This window comes from Battus philenor, unplaced genomic scaffold (assembly GCF_028537555.1).
Source record: "Battus philenor isolate CCGP_79_NKW_IND1 unplaced genomic scaffold, ilBatPhil1.0.hap1 SCAF_2, whole genome shotgun sequence".
Taxonomy (NCBI): domain Eukaryota; kingdom Metazoa; phylum Arthropoda; class Insecta; order Lepidoptera; family Papilionidae; genus Battus; species Battus philenor.
In genome coordinates, this window is record NW_027181682.1 from 13847068 (window position 1) to 13862628 (window position 15561).

At 30.3% G+C, this 15561-nt stretch overlaps 3 protein-coding genes across 3 annotated transcripts in view; 2 read left to right on the forward strand and 1 right to left on the reverse strand.

Moving 5' to 3' along the window:
* The window catches only part of Pde1c (Phosphodiesterase 1c), a 193635-nt gene that overhangs the window by 119730 nt on the left and 58344 nt on the right, over positions 1-15561 (reverse strand). The gene's annotated exons all lie outside the window — the stretch shown is intronic.
* Positions 890-8401, forward strand: LOC137922255 (maltase 2-like). Its single transcript, XM_068765212.1, has 10 exons — positions 890-1007; positions 1826-1983; positions 2529-2654; positions 3530-3786; positions 4444-4642; positions 5693-5800; positions 6590-6740; positions 7234-7429; positions 7847-7984; positions 8295-8401. The coding sequence occupies exons 1-10, from the start codon at positions 905-907 to the stop codon at positions 8362-8364; spliced, it is 1506 nt and encodes a 501-aa protein (XP_068621313.1). The 5' UTR covers positions 890-904; the 3' UTR covers positions 8365-8401.
* LOC137922486 (maltase A1-like) lies at positions 9333-15342 on the forward strand. Its single transcript, XM_068765503.1, has 11 exons — positions 9333-9343; positions 9587-9708; positions 9775-9954; positions 10370-10527; positions 10648-10773; positions 11659-12108; positions 12190-12297; positions 12377-12527; positions 13001-13196; positions 14679-14816; positions 15273-15342. The coding sequence occupies exons 1-11, from the start codon at positions 9333-9335 to the stop codon at positions 15340-15342; spliced, it is 1710 nt and encodes a 569-aa protein (XP_068621604.1).

Consider the following 15561-nt stretch of genomic DNA (forward strand, 5'->3'; position numbering starts at 1 on the left):
AGATACCAATTACATAGAAATTAAAATCTATTTGAGCTCTCCTAATAATTTCTCTATAAAGGCATCCTTCAATTTAACGCTACGAGAGTTCCAAACGCGACCTGGGAAAGAAATCTGGGAAGAACCTAAAAATTCAGACGGGTTTTTTGTGGTTACTTTAATAATATCTTAAGTACAGTAGAGCAATTCTTTTCCAAGCTTTAATATAGTTTATAAAAATCCCTTACACTGTAATAGGATTTTTTGTTTAAGTTTTAGTTTAAAGAAATGACATAGAAGTGTTCCGTAAGTTTTACACATTTTATAAAGTCTAGAGAAAGGTATATATAACAAGCTTGTCTTTATTTCTGTTGTTAACCCACATCGCTATTTTCCTTTAATTTATTGGTATTCTTATGCAGACAGATCAGAACGTCTGATAAATTTATATATATATATATATGTATATATATATATATATATATATATATATATATATAAGTGTGTGTATATACGTAATTATATAAATATATGTATGTATTGTTATATGTATTTGGATATAAATATTTTTCATCGTCATTATAATTTCTTTACTAAACCGTTCTCTCAGAGAGCCTCTAGATATCAAATTTTTACACGTATTATCTGCACAAGCTATTATATGTTTCAAAATCTGCGAAGATAATTGCAATGTATTTAAGAATCCCACATCTCATCCGGCGTTGTACTTTACATGAAAAAAATGATGCCTTAGTAGTTCAATATGTCACACACATATTTTAATAGTTTTTCTTTTATACATTCGTATCAGGAGAAAAAATGGAATCTAACTTCTATTGTTTTTGTAGGTATCATATCTAGATTGGACTATTTAAAAGATCTTGGAGTTGATGCTGCATGGTTGTCGCCGATTTTCAAATCTCCGATGTTTGACTTTGGTTACGACATATCGGATTTTTACGCCATTCAACCTGAATACGGGTCTCTGGAGGATTTCGAACAGCTTATTAAGAAGGCCGACGCTTTAAGTACGTAGTATGAATAGTTAAATACAATATGACCTCAGAGTTAATTAAAATTGTTACAATGATTTCATTACGATTGCTTAAAAGTCATATAAATTTTATTCAAACCTGTTCTTTCTGTAATGAAAGCTGTTGTTTGTGTATATATATTCACTTTTATTACTTTGTGTAGTGATCTCTTTTAATTGATCTAAAGTAATACATAGATAAGAAGTAGGAGGGTGTGTAAATGTAGGGATAGAAAATAAAAATTTATATTTACTACCTACACGTAACAAAAACCTATTTCTTTTATCTAATTACTAATAAACACATTTAAATAAGAGGATATAACAAAGATATGCTTTCACATACATATTGTCTTCGTAGTTTCAGCTCATAAATGTCCGTTGCAAGGTATAGCTCTCACCCAATGATAACTATGGGGGGATATACCATAATTGCCAGGCTGGCAGGCTGGTTGGCAATCGCAGTGTTGTATTATGGTATGCAGAGGACGTTACTGTCCATCCTCTGGATACTTGTTTATGAGCAATGGATTGCTACTATATAATGAATGCATAAAGTGTGAATTACGTAAGATTGTATTTCGGGAATCAGGAATCGAACCCGCGGCCTACGGTTGCAAGTCAGACCACTACCGCTGAGCTACCACTACTCAACACAGAGTATTTAATAGATATACATGTAGACTTTTGAACACTCGTAAAAATAATATTAAAGTTAAAATTAAAGTTTAAATGTGAGGAATATTTTAAAACTTTTACTTTATCGGAAATATTAGATTCACGTCAGTATTAAACTGTTTATATTTTTTACAGATATAAAAATTATTTTGGACTTCGTTCCGAATCACACGAGCAATGAAAGTGAGTGGTTCATTAAGTCGTCAAATAAAGATGAATATTACAGCGATTGGTACGTTTGGGAGAACGGGCACATTGACACGAACGGTAGAAGGCAACCACCGAACAATTGGGTAAATTGGTTTCAATTTTTTTAATCTATTATTGAAAGAATTTATAAATGTACTAAATTATTTTCATTGAAAGACGAATGATGTTACTAGATTAAATTCTTATAATTGGTACTAACTAATGTACAATTTATGTGACAAAAGTATATGGCTATAATGTAATGCTATATCAAAAAATGCAGGCAGTAAAAAAAGATTAAAAAGGTTTACCTAAATATAAAAATAGTTATATTCAGAACTTTGAAATAGATAAAGTCACTTGGTGTGCCTATAAATAGTTACTTTGTTATATCTTTAGTGAAGTACTACATTAAAAATTATTTAAAACAATGTAGTACTATTGGATGAAGTTATAGAAATAGATCTTGAACAAAAGCGCGTTTTACAGAATTATTTTTATAGAAAAAAAATATGATATTTTTAAATTGATTTCTTATGTATTGGTTATACAATAAATTAATATTTTTTGACAACGCTTTGATATAGTTTATATGTCCTAAAAAACGTGTTATATTTATTTATAACTATTTAAATTTTTATTTAAATAGATAAGTGTGTTCGGAAAAAGTGCTTGGACATATATGCCGAGCAGAGATCAGTTTTACCTTCATCAGTTCAACAGTGCTGAACCAGATCTTAATTACCGAAATCCTGTAGTAGGAGAAGAAATGAAGGTAAGAATGGTTTAACTATGGAAACAGAATATTAGTTGACGCTGAACCCGACAGACGTCCTGATCAAATCACAATAAATTGCTGCAACCTTTCTTAAGTGTGCTAGCCGTTTCATAGACTCTCTCCTTGAATAGAAAAGTAAATACTTTTTAGTTTTATTGTTTATGTTTTTAGTAAAGTTTGCAAAGTAAAAAAAAAACAGATTTTTACAGATACCTTATGTTATTCTTTAGTGTATAAAATACACACAAAAGACTAAAAATTATGATAAAAATACAAGCAAAAATAAAACAGAACTAAGTAACTTACAAATCAAGTGACTTATACACTAAGTATGAACTACTATTACTATTATAATAATTTAAGTTTTGAAATTAGAACAAAAACAATATGTACAAACATTATTTTTATAGTAGAAAGAAAACAATCTTCTTTTTATTCGAATAGTGCCCATCTATGTACGTGTAAGCTGAAGTCAGTTTCATAATCATTCAGTATGAAACGGCTGGTGATGTTTAATTTATCAGAAAACAATTAAGATCAGTTATCAGATAAGTTGAGTCATAAATACGACTCATATAGGTCCGGGGAAGGAGCTAGATGTAGGCAGCGCAATATTCGTAATAGGGGCGACTTTGAGAGGTCCTGTGTTTTGCAGTGGGCGTCTATCGGCTGACATGGCTATGATAATAACATTGAATCATGAATTACTCACGAACTTATCTGATACAAACAGCGTGACACTGATAAACGTGTATATGTATTTATACACCTATGTGGTAGATTAATGGAAATATAATAATTTATTGCAAGTGTTCAATAATATAGAGTACAGAAAAAAATTAAAAAGTTTACACATTTAAATATATTTTCAGAACATCGTTAAATACTGGCTGGAGAAAGGTGTCGCGGGAATGAGATTTGGTTCTATAAATTATCTGTTTGAAACCGATAAAGATACATTCGGTGGACGTTTTCCGGATGAACCAAAGTCAGGAAAACCGGGCTTCAATCCGGACGACTATGAATACTTGTTTCATGTTTATACAAAAGATCAAGAGGAGACATTTGACATCGTGACGCAGTTCCGTGACGTCTTTGATGCTATTACTTTAAGGAATAACTTTACAAGGTTTGCTACAAAATGTAATTAAAATAATAATTGGAAACACATTTCCGATCCCGATTTTAAATTGAGATCTTTACGAAATATATAAAGGTTCCACGTATATTAATTTAATTTTATGAAGTGCTTCAAGATTGCTTTTAAAAACAATAAGTACTTGAATATTATTTTTTTCTTTAAAAAACTAACAAACTAACTGTCCTGTCATTCTTTATACTACTTAAAGTTATTGCTCTATTTAATGATGTGAAAATAAATAAAAATATGGTGCTCAATAAATATTGACCAATGCAAATGTAAACAAAATTCATAGCCAATTATCAACGTAAATTCAATTTAGTTTATTATTTCTTCAAAATATAGTTTAATTCTATAAAAAGTGTTAAAAATCAGTAATGAGTACAAGCAAAGATATATATACATTCATATATATATGTATACTCACATACACACACATTTTTATATATATCTATATATATATATATATACAATGTATATAATATTGAAAACATGCGATATTAATTTCTAAATTGTATTAAAGAAGCTGTATTTATGATGTCATTCTAAAATAATTGACTACTCTTCATTTATTTATTGATTACTTTACTAAGTTTTTAAATTTCATTCATTCAACGATTAAAGCTAATCATTGTTTTTATTCAGAGTTATGATAACAGTGGCAAGAAGTAGCATTAAAACCGCAGTGCGATACTACGGCGATGGTTACCATGCCGGTGCCCATATACCTGTGAATAACGTTTTGATTGATGACATCTCCAAAGAGTCAGACGCCAGAGATTTGAAACACGCTGTAGACAGATGGATTTCATATATGCCACTGGGAAAACCTGCTAATTGGGTGGTAAGGTTTAAAAATTTAGTAAATGATAAAAGTATTCGTAGATGTCACTACGTTGTAGAATTGCGTAATGGTTGAAAATTCATTATAGCAGGAAATATAGTTAATTTGTAAACAAAAAATTTTGAAAAAGGAATTATTGATGTTGGACGAATATAATTCGTTTCTTGTCACCTATAAATAAAGACACGCTCATGGTATAAAAACAGTTGTCGCTTGAGCTGCCAGATTTTTGAAAACTAGAGCTATTATTGTGATGTTAGTCGAATATAAGACCATTCTCTAAAACTATGTGGTATTGAAAGTGTGTTGTTATAATGAAAATTATACCAGACGCTGTTGCTCCGAAATACGAATTTATCTCCTATTATTAATATAAACCAGAATAGTAAATTTTAGTTACCTGGTATAAAAAATTTGGGCGGCTTAGTCTGAAATATTTTATCTTGTTATTAGCCTATTTAATCTTTATGAAGGTAAATCGTCTAAGATTTGTATCAGCTGAGAGAATAACACTAATTCCAGAATTTCTCTTCTAAATTTTTACTGTTAAAAGGTTTAAAGATGTCTGAAAATAAAATTGACCATAAAATAGTATGATAAAATGTTTGTCCTTGATTTGAGTTTACCACTATATGTAGCCTTAAAAGTATCTATTCGAAAAAGAAACACAAGAAATATTAAAAAAGGGGGGGAAGAGGATTACGTAATTTTAACAGAGCATATATAAAAAATAATTACGAATACTAGAAAATGTTTTTTTTACATAAAACGTACATATTTGTTCTATAAAATCTTTTTAATATATTCAATTGTGTTGGATATATGTTTATTAGTCGCAATTTCATCAGGATTTTAAAATAGGCTGCTTTTTATAACCTTCTTATTTTAAATATACTATTATTAGTAATCTGAATTTGCGTAGTCCTTTTCGGAGAAATAAAATCATAACATGAAATTCTTTTAAAATAGGTAAAAGTAATTAAGTAATTATTTTTTTAAAAATAATATTTAAGACTTAACTATCACATGTAAAATTATTTAATATTTCAGACCGGAGATCACGACACTTCACGTATTGCATCTCGCTTTAGAACAGAGTTAGTAGATGCCTTCAACATGCTTGTTCTATTACTGCCTGGAATAGCGTTTACTTACATGGTAAGAGCGGCAATGATTGTTTATTATTTAAAACGATTCTTATTAAGTGCCACTGTTTTTTGTTGATCTTATATGGGATAGATACATCTTACAACTTCATTATCGTTTCAGCTATAAGACGTCCGTATCCTAGACTTAGACCTCCATTATAGGTATCCTAAAGGACTGGCTAGAAGCAGCCTGCATACAGGATTTTCTGATGATCTTTACAAGGTCCTTTGTACACTGTACGGGTGGATGTTCCTACGCTGCGTTTGCCTATCCGTGTACTCTATTTCAGTACCTGAAGGTTCTAACGGCCATCTGTTTCGAGGGCTATGTACCCTGCCGACTGCTTCAACTTGCCAATTCGTCGAGTTAAAATTATTTATCTCATCATCTGTATTATTAAATAGCTGTATGTGTTGTTAAAAAATAATAAAAAGGGAGGAAACAAAAAATGTGTTCGTTCAAGCAATGTTTACAGAAATATGATTATACTACGTCTGAAATTTATCGTGATTATTTATTAAAAACAAATTTGTATAATATGTGTCTGGTAGTGAAGGTGAATTACAAAGGAAAAAAAATTGCAAGGCTGTGTGCTTACTATCTCCTACTAAGCAGGTCGTCAGCCTAGAACATCATACTCTCTCGACACCTACAATGTGAAGCCATGAAACATTGAGACACCTTACCATAAGCTTTTGTCACTTTTGATTTAGTTATTGTTATGAAGCAAGTAAAATTTATTTTTAAGAGTTCTTTATGTGGCACAAAGTAAAAAACATTTGGTTTTTATTAATACAGGGAGAAGAAATAGGTATGGTAAACGGGTTTGTACCGTGGGTCGATACGAAGGACCCGCGAGCTTGTAGTACAAACGATCCTGTCAACTTTATCGACGTCTCCCGAGATCCAGTACGTACACCTTTCCAGTGGAATAACGGCGTGAGCGCAGGTAATTATTTTCAAATAAATATACTTATACGACTGATTATTTACACTTGAGGAAAAGGTGGGTGTCACTTTGAACACCTTTGGTGACGCCACCCTGTTGTCTGCGTTTTATTGTTTTACGAAATGTTCGAGTATTATTCTCAAATTTCAATGGTCTGAAACCATGTAAATTGACCAATTTGTTGAGGTTGTCTTTATTTATGCTGTTTATATTTTTCCAGCTTCAAATTATAAAAGCATCGATGGTATGTTTTCCTAGCCTGTCTTTCTTTGTCAGTTCTACAATGCTCATGTGATGTTGTTTATTATAACTTGGTCCATTTAAATTCATCAGATAAAGTTATTCACAATTTTCATATTAGACAAAAGATCTGCCAAAACTAGCTTTTTTAATGCATTAGATTTTCTCTGCTCTATTTTCTGTACCATCTTTGCCCTACTTAAAAACTCGTTCCATAATACGATCAATCGTGAAACTCACATTTTGTTCGCAGGATTTTCGACTGCGGCCAAGCCATGGCTTCCTGTCGCCGATAGATTCGAAAGTTTGAATGTAGCAAATCAGCGATCTGCTGTGCGATCACACTATCAAGTTTATCGAACTTTGACGAACTTGCGAATGCGGCCGGCGTTCCGTCTCGGCCGATTTGAATCGCTTGCTATCAACCCTGACGTATTCGCTTTTAAAAGGTTAGTAATTTTATAACTACTGCTACGTTCAGTACTTTTATCTTTACAAAACTTATTTGCTACTTATCTCTAACCTTTAGGTATAATATTTCTGCACAGGATTTATGAATGAATTTTATTTCAAAAGTTAATGTGCTAACAATTATACATAGACGTTATATAAGATAGCCAATGATAAAGAAATTGTTTGTTTAATGAAATTACTAATAATTGAATATTGCTATTTATTTTTAACTAAATCAAAATAATGTTGTGTATAACCTTTTTAGTATTTTGCTTCTAAATTTTTCTCCTGTTTATCATACACTCTCTGTTCCATTATCACTGCCGTTTCTTATTACAAATCAAATATAGTAACTTATCCACCTACCCGACGATCTGTCCTTTATTTATTTTGTACTGTTTCGTATTTTTCAGATGGTATAATGATGATACTTACGTAATAGTAATGAATCTGGGAAAATCTTATCAAATTGTAAATTTAACTGCATTCGATTTAGTATTTGGTCAGCTGGAAGTAGAAGTTAGTAGTGTTCAGTCATCGAGGACATTCAGGTAAAGGAAATTTTACAGCGTTTATTATGTTTTTAAAACAATTTATTACGAGCAGTTGTAATCCATTAGTTGAGGACTGAGATTTGTGATCATAGGTCGTGAGTTCAATTCCACAATAATCTTATATATCTTCATTACATACGATTTATCTAAGTACCATCATAACATACTATGATTGCCAACCCGCCTGCCAAGCCTAGCAATTAAGGTATATCCCTCCATAAATATCTTTGTGGGTGGCCTATGCCATGCAATAGGTGTATATGAGTTAAGACAACGATAAATTTATTAAATCATATTTTTTTTTCAGTGATAATGTTTTGGCGACTTATTTGGACTTATCTGCAGACGAAGCTCTAGTTTTACGGATGCAAGTGTAACCCTTTATTTAACTTTTAATTACATAAAACATCTAAAGAGAAACGCGATTTATAAATTACTATTCAAAAATGATTTCTCTGTTTATTTAGTTGGGATATCTTAGTTGATGTATTTATTTATATTATAATTGTAATATATATTTGAAAATTTAGGCATGATTTTTATTTCATTTTCTTTAAATTATCTCAAGTCTTTAATCTTTGTTGGGCATCGACCACTTAAAAAGTTTCCAAGGCTAGTAATATTATTCATTCTTACGATAAGCGTTATAAAAACTTCAAACATTATCTTCTTAAGGTTTGATTGACAGAATACACCATACTTGGAAAGAAATAATATTTGTAAATAACATTATCAGCTGAGATGATGTTGTTTATTTAGATTTGGAGAAATATTTTTGTTAACAAATGTATATTCAAGTAGCGAAATTTGAAATTAGAATTTATTGTTATCAGTTTTATAAATAACGCAATATCTTTTCTTATTCATATCTGGCGCATTTCAATCAAAATTAAATTAACTTTGGTAAGGCTTTTTCGGCATACACACGTGACTTACAGAATATAGCAGTAAATAGAAGTCAACTAAAGTTCTACGCATGTAGAACAAACGTGACTGGAGATCTTGTAACTTGAGTAAGAGGATATTTTATAAAGGTTAGTTTATTTTTAGTGGTTTATTACAAATAAACTATGTAGACAAAAAATCATCTACTCTTAGCTAACTACTAACTAAAACGTATCAAGGAAAAAATACATAAAAATTTTGAAATTGTAATTTTACTCCGGCATCTATTTAGAAATGAATCCCAATTCCCAATGGTTAAGCCATCATTTGAAATAAACTACTGTTTTCTTTACTACTTTTAATAATCTTTGCAATTTTTTTTTATGAAAACAAGTAAGAAGAGAAACCTTAAAAATGTCAGAAAATTATTATCAAAACTTCGCTTAATTAAAAGTATGATATGAACTTCGCGTATTTGACAGTTCATGTACAACAAATTTATTAATATAAGTTGGATTAATTTTTTTTTAATGTTATGCTACGGGCCAGTAATTTCTGAAATAGAAAAATAAGTGAGTAATGAATTGATGAATATAAAACAATTTCTCTGCCGAGTTATTATGTTTACTTGTGTTATTTGAGTAGGTGAGAATGTATTGCATTTCAAAGTTAAGACCGTAAGTCTTTTTTGCCATTTTTTATAATTCTTTGTAGAAGAAATGTTATAACCCCGATAGAAGAAAGAGAACTCGAGTGGTGGGAAACAACTATTTTCTATCAAATATACACACGTTCTTTTGCTGATAGCGATGGTGATGGTATTGGTGATCTAAATGGTAAGCGATAAAAGAAAAAAATGTTTTAAAAATTACATGTATGTACTAAATAGATTATATATTTAGGAATTACCTCAAAGTTGGACCATGTTAAAGAGATAGGTGCTGGGGCAATATGTTTATCACCAATATTCCAATCACCGATGTACGACTTTGGATATGACATTTCGGATTTTTATGCCATTCACGATGAGTACGGCACAATGGACGATTTTTATTCTTTACTGGCAAAAGCAACTGAACTAGGTAAGAGTTTTTGTCATTTTATGATGTACTTTTTTATAAATAGAAGTATAAATTAAAAAAAAATAATCTGACACAACTTACAGTTTAACACGATTTCTTTTTATTTTTTACTTTATTGTAGTAAATAATATTAAAAAATGTCTTCTTGTGGAATTATGTCAAAGATGGAGTCTATTATGTTCTAAAACAACTGCAGATTTAAATAATCGAAACACTGTGATGTAAGCTAAGGGGCCAGAGGGAGGATAAGAGGGATCTGTACGACAGAAATTAAATACGTAATTCGATTTTGTGTTGGTAACAAAAGTTTGTTAAATGTGTCGACTAAGCATTTTTAAGCAAAAAATACCAAACCGTGGTAAAGAACATGCATACTATGACTCTAGGCTACCGATAAAATGATTTTGTTTTACAGATATAAAGATAATATTGAGTTTGGTACCAAACCATATTTCCAACGAAAGTATGTGGTTTCAAGAGGCTTTGAACGGCAGTGAAAAATACTACGACTATTTCATTTGGGAAACCGGTGTAATTGATTCTGATGGAAAAATGCATCCTCCAAATAATTGGGTATAATAAATTATATTTTTATTAATAAAAATTTTTAATTTATTTTGTAAAAGTAATACTTACATTTGCTGAGATATATATTAACTACATACAATTTTTATTAATGCATTTCTTTTACAGAGAAGCCACTTTCGTGGAAGTGCTTGGGAATACAAAGAAGAAATAGGCAAATATTATTTACACCAGTTCTTTGTGGCTCAACCTGATTTGAATTATTATAATATTGAAGTGATTGAAGAAATGAAGGTTAGCTTTAGTTACCGTAACCAAAATGAGTATTAATATAAAAATTAATAAAATCTGAAGGAGTGGTTAAAAAATTTTGATTTCCAGCCGGCATGAACATTGCTTATTAACTGTGAAAAAAATTTGACATATGAATAGTAATCCTCAAACGATTCATGATATTTGATCATCAATCCACACTAGACCTCCGAAGTAGTTAATATGTACAAATACAAGGCATAATACCAATAAATATACGAATAGATATCTTGTATGGGTTCTAAAAATTTAGCACAAAAATTTAAAATCAAAGACATTATTTCACGTCGATGTCTAATTTAAAATTTCGGTGATATACCACTATATAGCTCACATAATTTCAGTCATTACAACAAACATAATACAACAGAGTTTGGAAAACACAGAAACAGTCTTCACTGATCAACGAAAAAAACTCTTTTCTCTGATGCTATCTGTCTGCTGTAATTTATACATTCCAACAAACAATATATGATCTGACCAAATCTCAAAAGTTACTATTCAGTAATCAGATGAAAAAGTGATTGGTAGTTATAAGCCTTCAGGAGGGAATCATTTCTAAAATAAGGAGATCCGTAGATGAACGAAAGTAACCCTCATAGTCCAGCGGATTAGCAAGTTGAAGTGGCAGTTGTCACGAGACTTACAAGATATGTAAAGGTTTTGCCATAAAGTGGAGAAAAGACCTTCTAAAGTTTGTTGGAAGTAAGCCGCTACCTATTGAAAATCTATTGGGAAGGTTTATGGTCATCAGTGGACTTTCTACGGCTTAAATGATGATGTTGAAGATGAATCAGTAGTTAACAAAACATGTGGCTGCCCTTAAATTACAAATTTTCAATAATTAAGAGATTTTTCACGTTTCAGAATATTATAAAATTTTGGCTCGACAAAGGTGTTGCCGGTTTTAAAATTAATGCTGCAAATTGTTTGTTTGAAGTTAATAAGGAACTATACGACGGCAAGTTCCCAGATGAGCCGCTGTCTGGTAATAGAGATCCAGATTCTTACGATTACCTTGAGCATGTATTCACGAAAGATCAAAATGAAACTTATTATGTCATTTACGAGTGGAGGGAGTTATTTGATGAATTCTCAGCAGAGGATGGCTTAAAAAGAATTATGATGACCGAAGCTAATGCTGCAATCCAAGACGTTGCGAAATATTTTGGTGAAAATGAAAGAGATGGGGCTCAGATACCACTGAATTTCGATTTGATATCAGACGTTGACGCATCTTCTTCTGCTGGTGATATGAAGCGAGCTATTGATAAGTTTTTAACATATAAACCAGTGAATAAAGCAGCTAACTGGGTGGTAAGTACTTGAATTAGTAAATTATGCTTATCTCAGTTCAATGTATCCGTTTTGATGGTTTATCTTTTATCTACCTTCTAGGTTGGTAATCACGATAATAGTCGTATGGCAACTCGATACGGTTCATCTCTAGTTGATGGGATTAATATGATAGTTCTGTTGCTACCTGGAGTCGCAGTCACTTATATGGTACAAAATAAATATTATTACGATAAAAATGAGATACTCTTAAGATATTATTACAATCTTTAATATTTATTACCTTTAGGGTGAAGAAATCGGTATGTTAGATGGATATATAAGTTGGAAGGATACAGTAGACTCTTTTGGATGTAATACAAATGATCCAATCAATTATATCAAAAACTCGAGAGATCCCGAACGGACGCCGTTTCACTGGAATGCTAAAAGAAATGCTGGTATATTATGTAATTGTGTTTTATGTTGAAAATAATATTTTAGTTCTGTGAAATCGGTAAATTAATTTTTAAAATTATTCTATAATAACAGATTATTCGAAATTCTAGTCATGTCGTAGTAATGAGTTTTGTATTATCAGGCAAAACTTTACTTATTTATTACCTTATAGAAGATCCAAGGTAAACTTGACCCAATATAATGTTAGACGACTAGTACAGGCACTTGAAAAATTGGGTTTGTGTATTAGTTTAGTAAAGCCGAGGTTCCTGACGGAGTTATTAAGGTTAGTTACCAAAAAAAGATATTGGAAGTGCCTTAGAACTTATGTTGCTCCAATAAAAAGAAAACACATTTAAGACATATGGCTAATTGGTCTCTATTAATAGTACCACTACAAAATATATTGTATCTGAATAAAAATTCTCACATCGTAATGTTATTTACTTAATAATACATTGATAACATTTTAAAGGATTTTCTACCGCTGATAAGACTTGGGTACCTGTAGCACAAGGATATGAGACACTAAACGTTCAGGTTCAAAACGCATCAGAAAGGTCACATCTAAAAGTTTATCAGGATTTAGCTGATCTTCGTCAAAACAATATATTTCGATACGGACGCTACGATTCTGTGGCTATGAACAAAGACGTTTTCGTATTCAGAAGGTTATTTGCATGATTTATTACTTTTCAAACGTTATATCACAGACCTGCTATCACAAATGTATATTTTTCTTAGTATTTTAATTTATAGATTACTATTTCTGTTATATAAAACATATATTATTCTACGACATGGTTATACTAACTACTGAAACTTATAACGATCTGCAATATCTATTTTCATGTTTGTTTTTGCACCCCGAATAGATGGCTATTATTTTATTATTACACATTTTTAATCATACAGGCTGATTGGATATAGGTGTATAAAATATAAAGAAGGATATTTTGGAGGATCCTTTAGAGAAAGATGTTTGATTTTGAAAACTTATTACACATCAACCCGTGAAATGATCACTCTAAAATATGCTACATCAATTTAACGTTTCTATCAGAATGTAAACCATCAACTTCTGGCAGTCTGTAAAAAAAAAAATTGTATTAATGTTCTTAGTACATTATCATTACGTTATTTAGTATTTCTAAATTCATTAATTTTAAACGGTTTACTATACATTAATTGACAATGGATAAGCAAGAAATGGGAGTGCATTTAAAGCCTTTACATCTATTACCAACCATCCTGTATATTTACAAACTTAATTTACCAATAGTTTTGATATTCTCTAAATATCTACACAAATTATCCTAATTTATATATGTATTATAATTAGAGGTACGGAATTTTCGCAAAAAAAAATCACAAATTTCGCATTTAAATTTTTCAAACATTGCAAATTTCGCATTAATTTCGCATTTATACTTTAAAATTTATTAAATTTGGGGTAATAGGTATTTTTCGACAAAAATTTTTCAAAATTAAAGGTGCATGCCTTAACATTTGACAAGTTTAGTTAATTAAAAAATCGTAAAAAAATTAATATTCGCAACCTTAAGCGTTCTTTTTTTAGTTTGTTACGACGACATTGTATATTTTAAAGATGAGTTAAGCGTCCACTATGTAAAGATGGATGTCAAATATTCTGTATTAGATTCTGCTCCATCAAAGGACGAAAAGTTGCATTTGACGGCCAACAAATTGTCATGCATATTATGATTTATATTTTTATTAATGAGTTCATGGATTAGCCCATTGATGGCGGAGTTCGAAAAAAAGATAAGGCGTTTTTCTAAAAATTAGGGATTTTCAACTGACCAGAGGTCTTTTACACAAAACAAAGAGCTTCTTAACTGATAAGTAAGCCAAGAAATATATCCCGTAGGCCTTAGGGGTCTATGATACGGGGTTGACATCACTGAATTTACCTATGAAAGTGTGTATATTCATCAATTAACTCATTTAAAAATGATCTTGAAAAACAGAAAAATTGCATACATTTCGCATTTATTCGCATTTATAAGAAATTTTCGCATTTATTCGCATCTATTTCGTAAATACGAAATTTCCGTACCCCTAATTATAATGTATACTGAATATTTTGTAAAGATTATACTGCGTGCTTAAAATTTTTGCAAACATTCCAGATGGCATCAAGGACAAATTTATTTAGTATTGGTGAATATGGGGAAGAATGAACACCTCATTGATTTGAGATACTTCGAAAATGTTTATGCGGATGTTTCTATTGTTATAAGAAGCGTCAATTCGCCGAAATATATAGGGTGAATTGTTTAATCTTTTTTTCATAAATGTTTATGTTATCAGTTACGTATTTTATAGTATTAAATTAAATGAATCAATGATATAATGTTCTGTGATTAGTTATAGGTATTAAGACTTAAAAAGGTTTAATAAATAGGTTATTTGTCAGCATTGAGTGATCACTCTGAAATATCTCCTGACAGTACAAAATATGCAGAGACAGATAGTAAACAATAATTAGTTTTGTTAATTAGTAGTTCGAATTTTGAAAAAGATTTATCTTATAAAATTTTCATTATATTTACAATTTCTGTAACTATTTTTGAACAGAGTGTGCTATACAAATGATATCATTTGTATAGCATGTATGGTATATTCACCACTTTGAAGCTTTTATTCGTCTAACCAATCACCGTCTGGCTGCATACCTAGGTCATTACATAAATATAAATAAATAATTTTTGTTTTATTTTCAGAGATACATTTGTTGCATCCGCTTTGCCCGTGGTCGGTTTTGAAAGCCTTGTTCTGAAGCATGTGAAATAATTTTAATTTATAGTTAAGCAATTGCAATTAATGTAACTTTGATGAAACATGTTTTTTTTTCATGTTGAGCTGTTTTTGTTAAGTTTAAATTTTAGTGTTACGTTTACCTTTTGTTATTTTAATTGTAATTTTATTAAATTATATCATAAATTCAAATGTTTATTGAATAATTAATGTTTCAATAAAAAACTATTTTTTTTATTTTTCGCCGCACTTCAC

Excerpts from the sequence above, each read along its gene's own strand:
- LOC137922255 (XM_068765212.1), top strand. The coding sequence starts at position 905 with ATGTTTGACTTTGGTTACGACATATCGGATTTTTACGCCATTCAACCT. Across the intron at positions 1,984-2,528 it reads GGCAACCACCGAACAATTGG|ATAAGTGTGTTCGGAAAAAG; the intron begins GTAAATTGGTTT and ends TTATTTAAATAG. Across the intron at positions 7,430-7,846 it reads GACGTATTCGCTTTTAAAAG|ATGGTATAATGATGATACTT; the intron begins GTTAGTAATTTT and ends CGTATTTTTCAG.
- LOC137922486 (XM_068765503.1), top strand. Across the intron at positions 9,955-10,369 it reads GGCAAAAGCAACTGAACTAG|ATATAAAGATAATATTGAGT; the intron begins GTAAGAGTTTTT and ends TTTGTTTTACAG. Across the intron at positions 12,109-12,189 it reads ATAAAGCAGCTAACTGGGTG|GTTGGTAATCACGATAATAG; the intron begins GTAAGTACTTGA and ends TCTACCTTCTAG.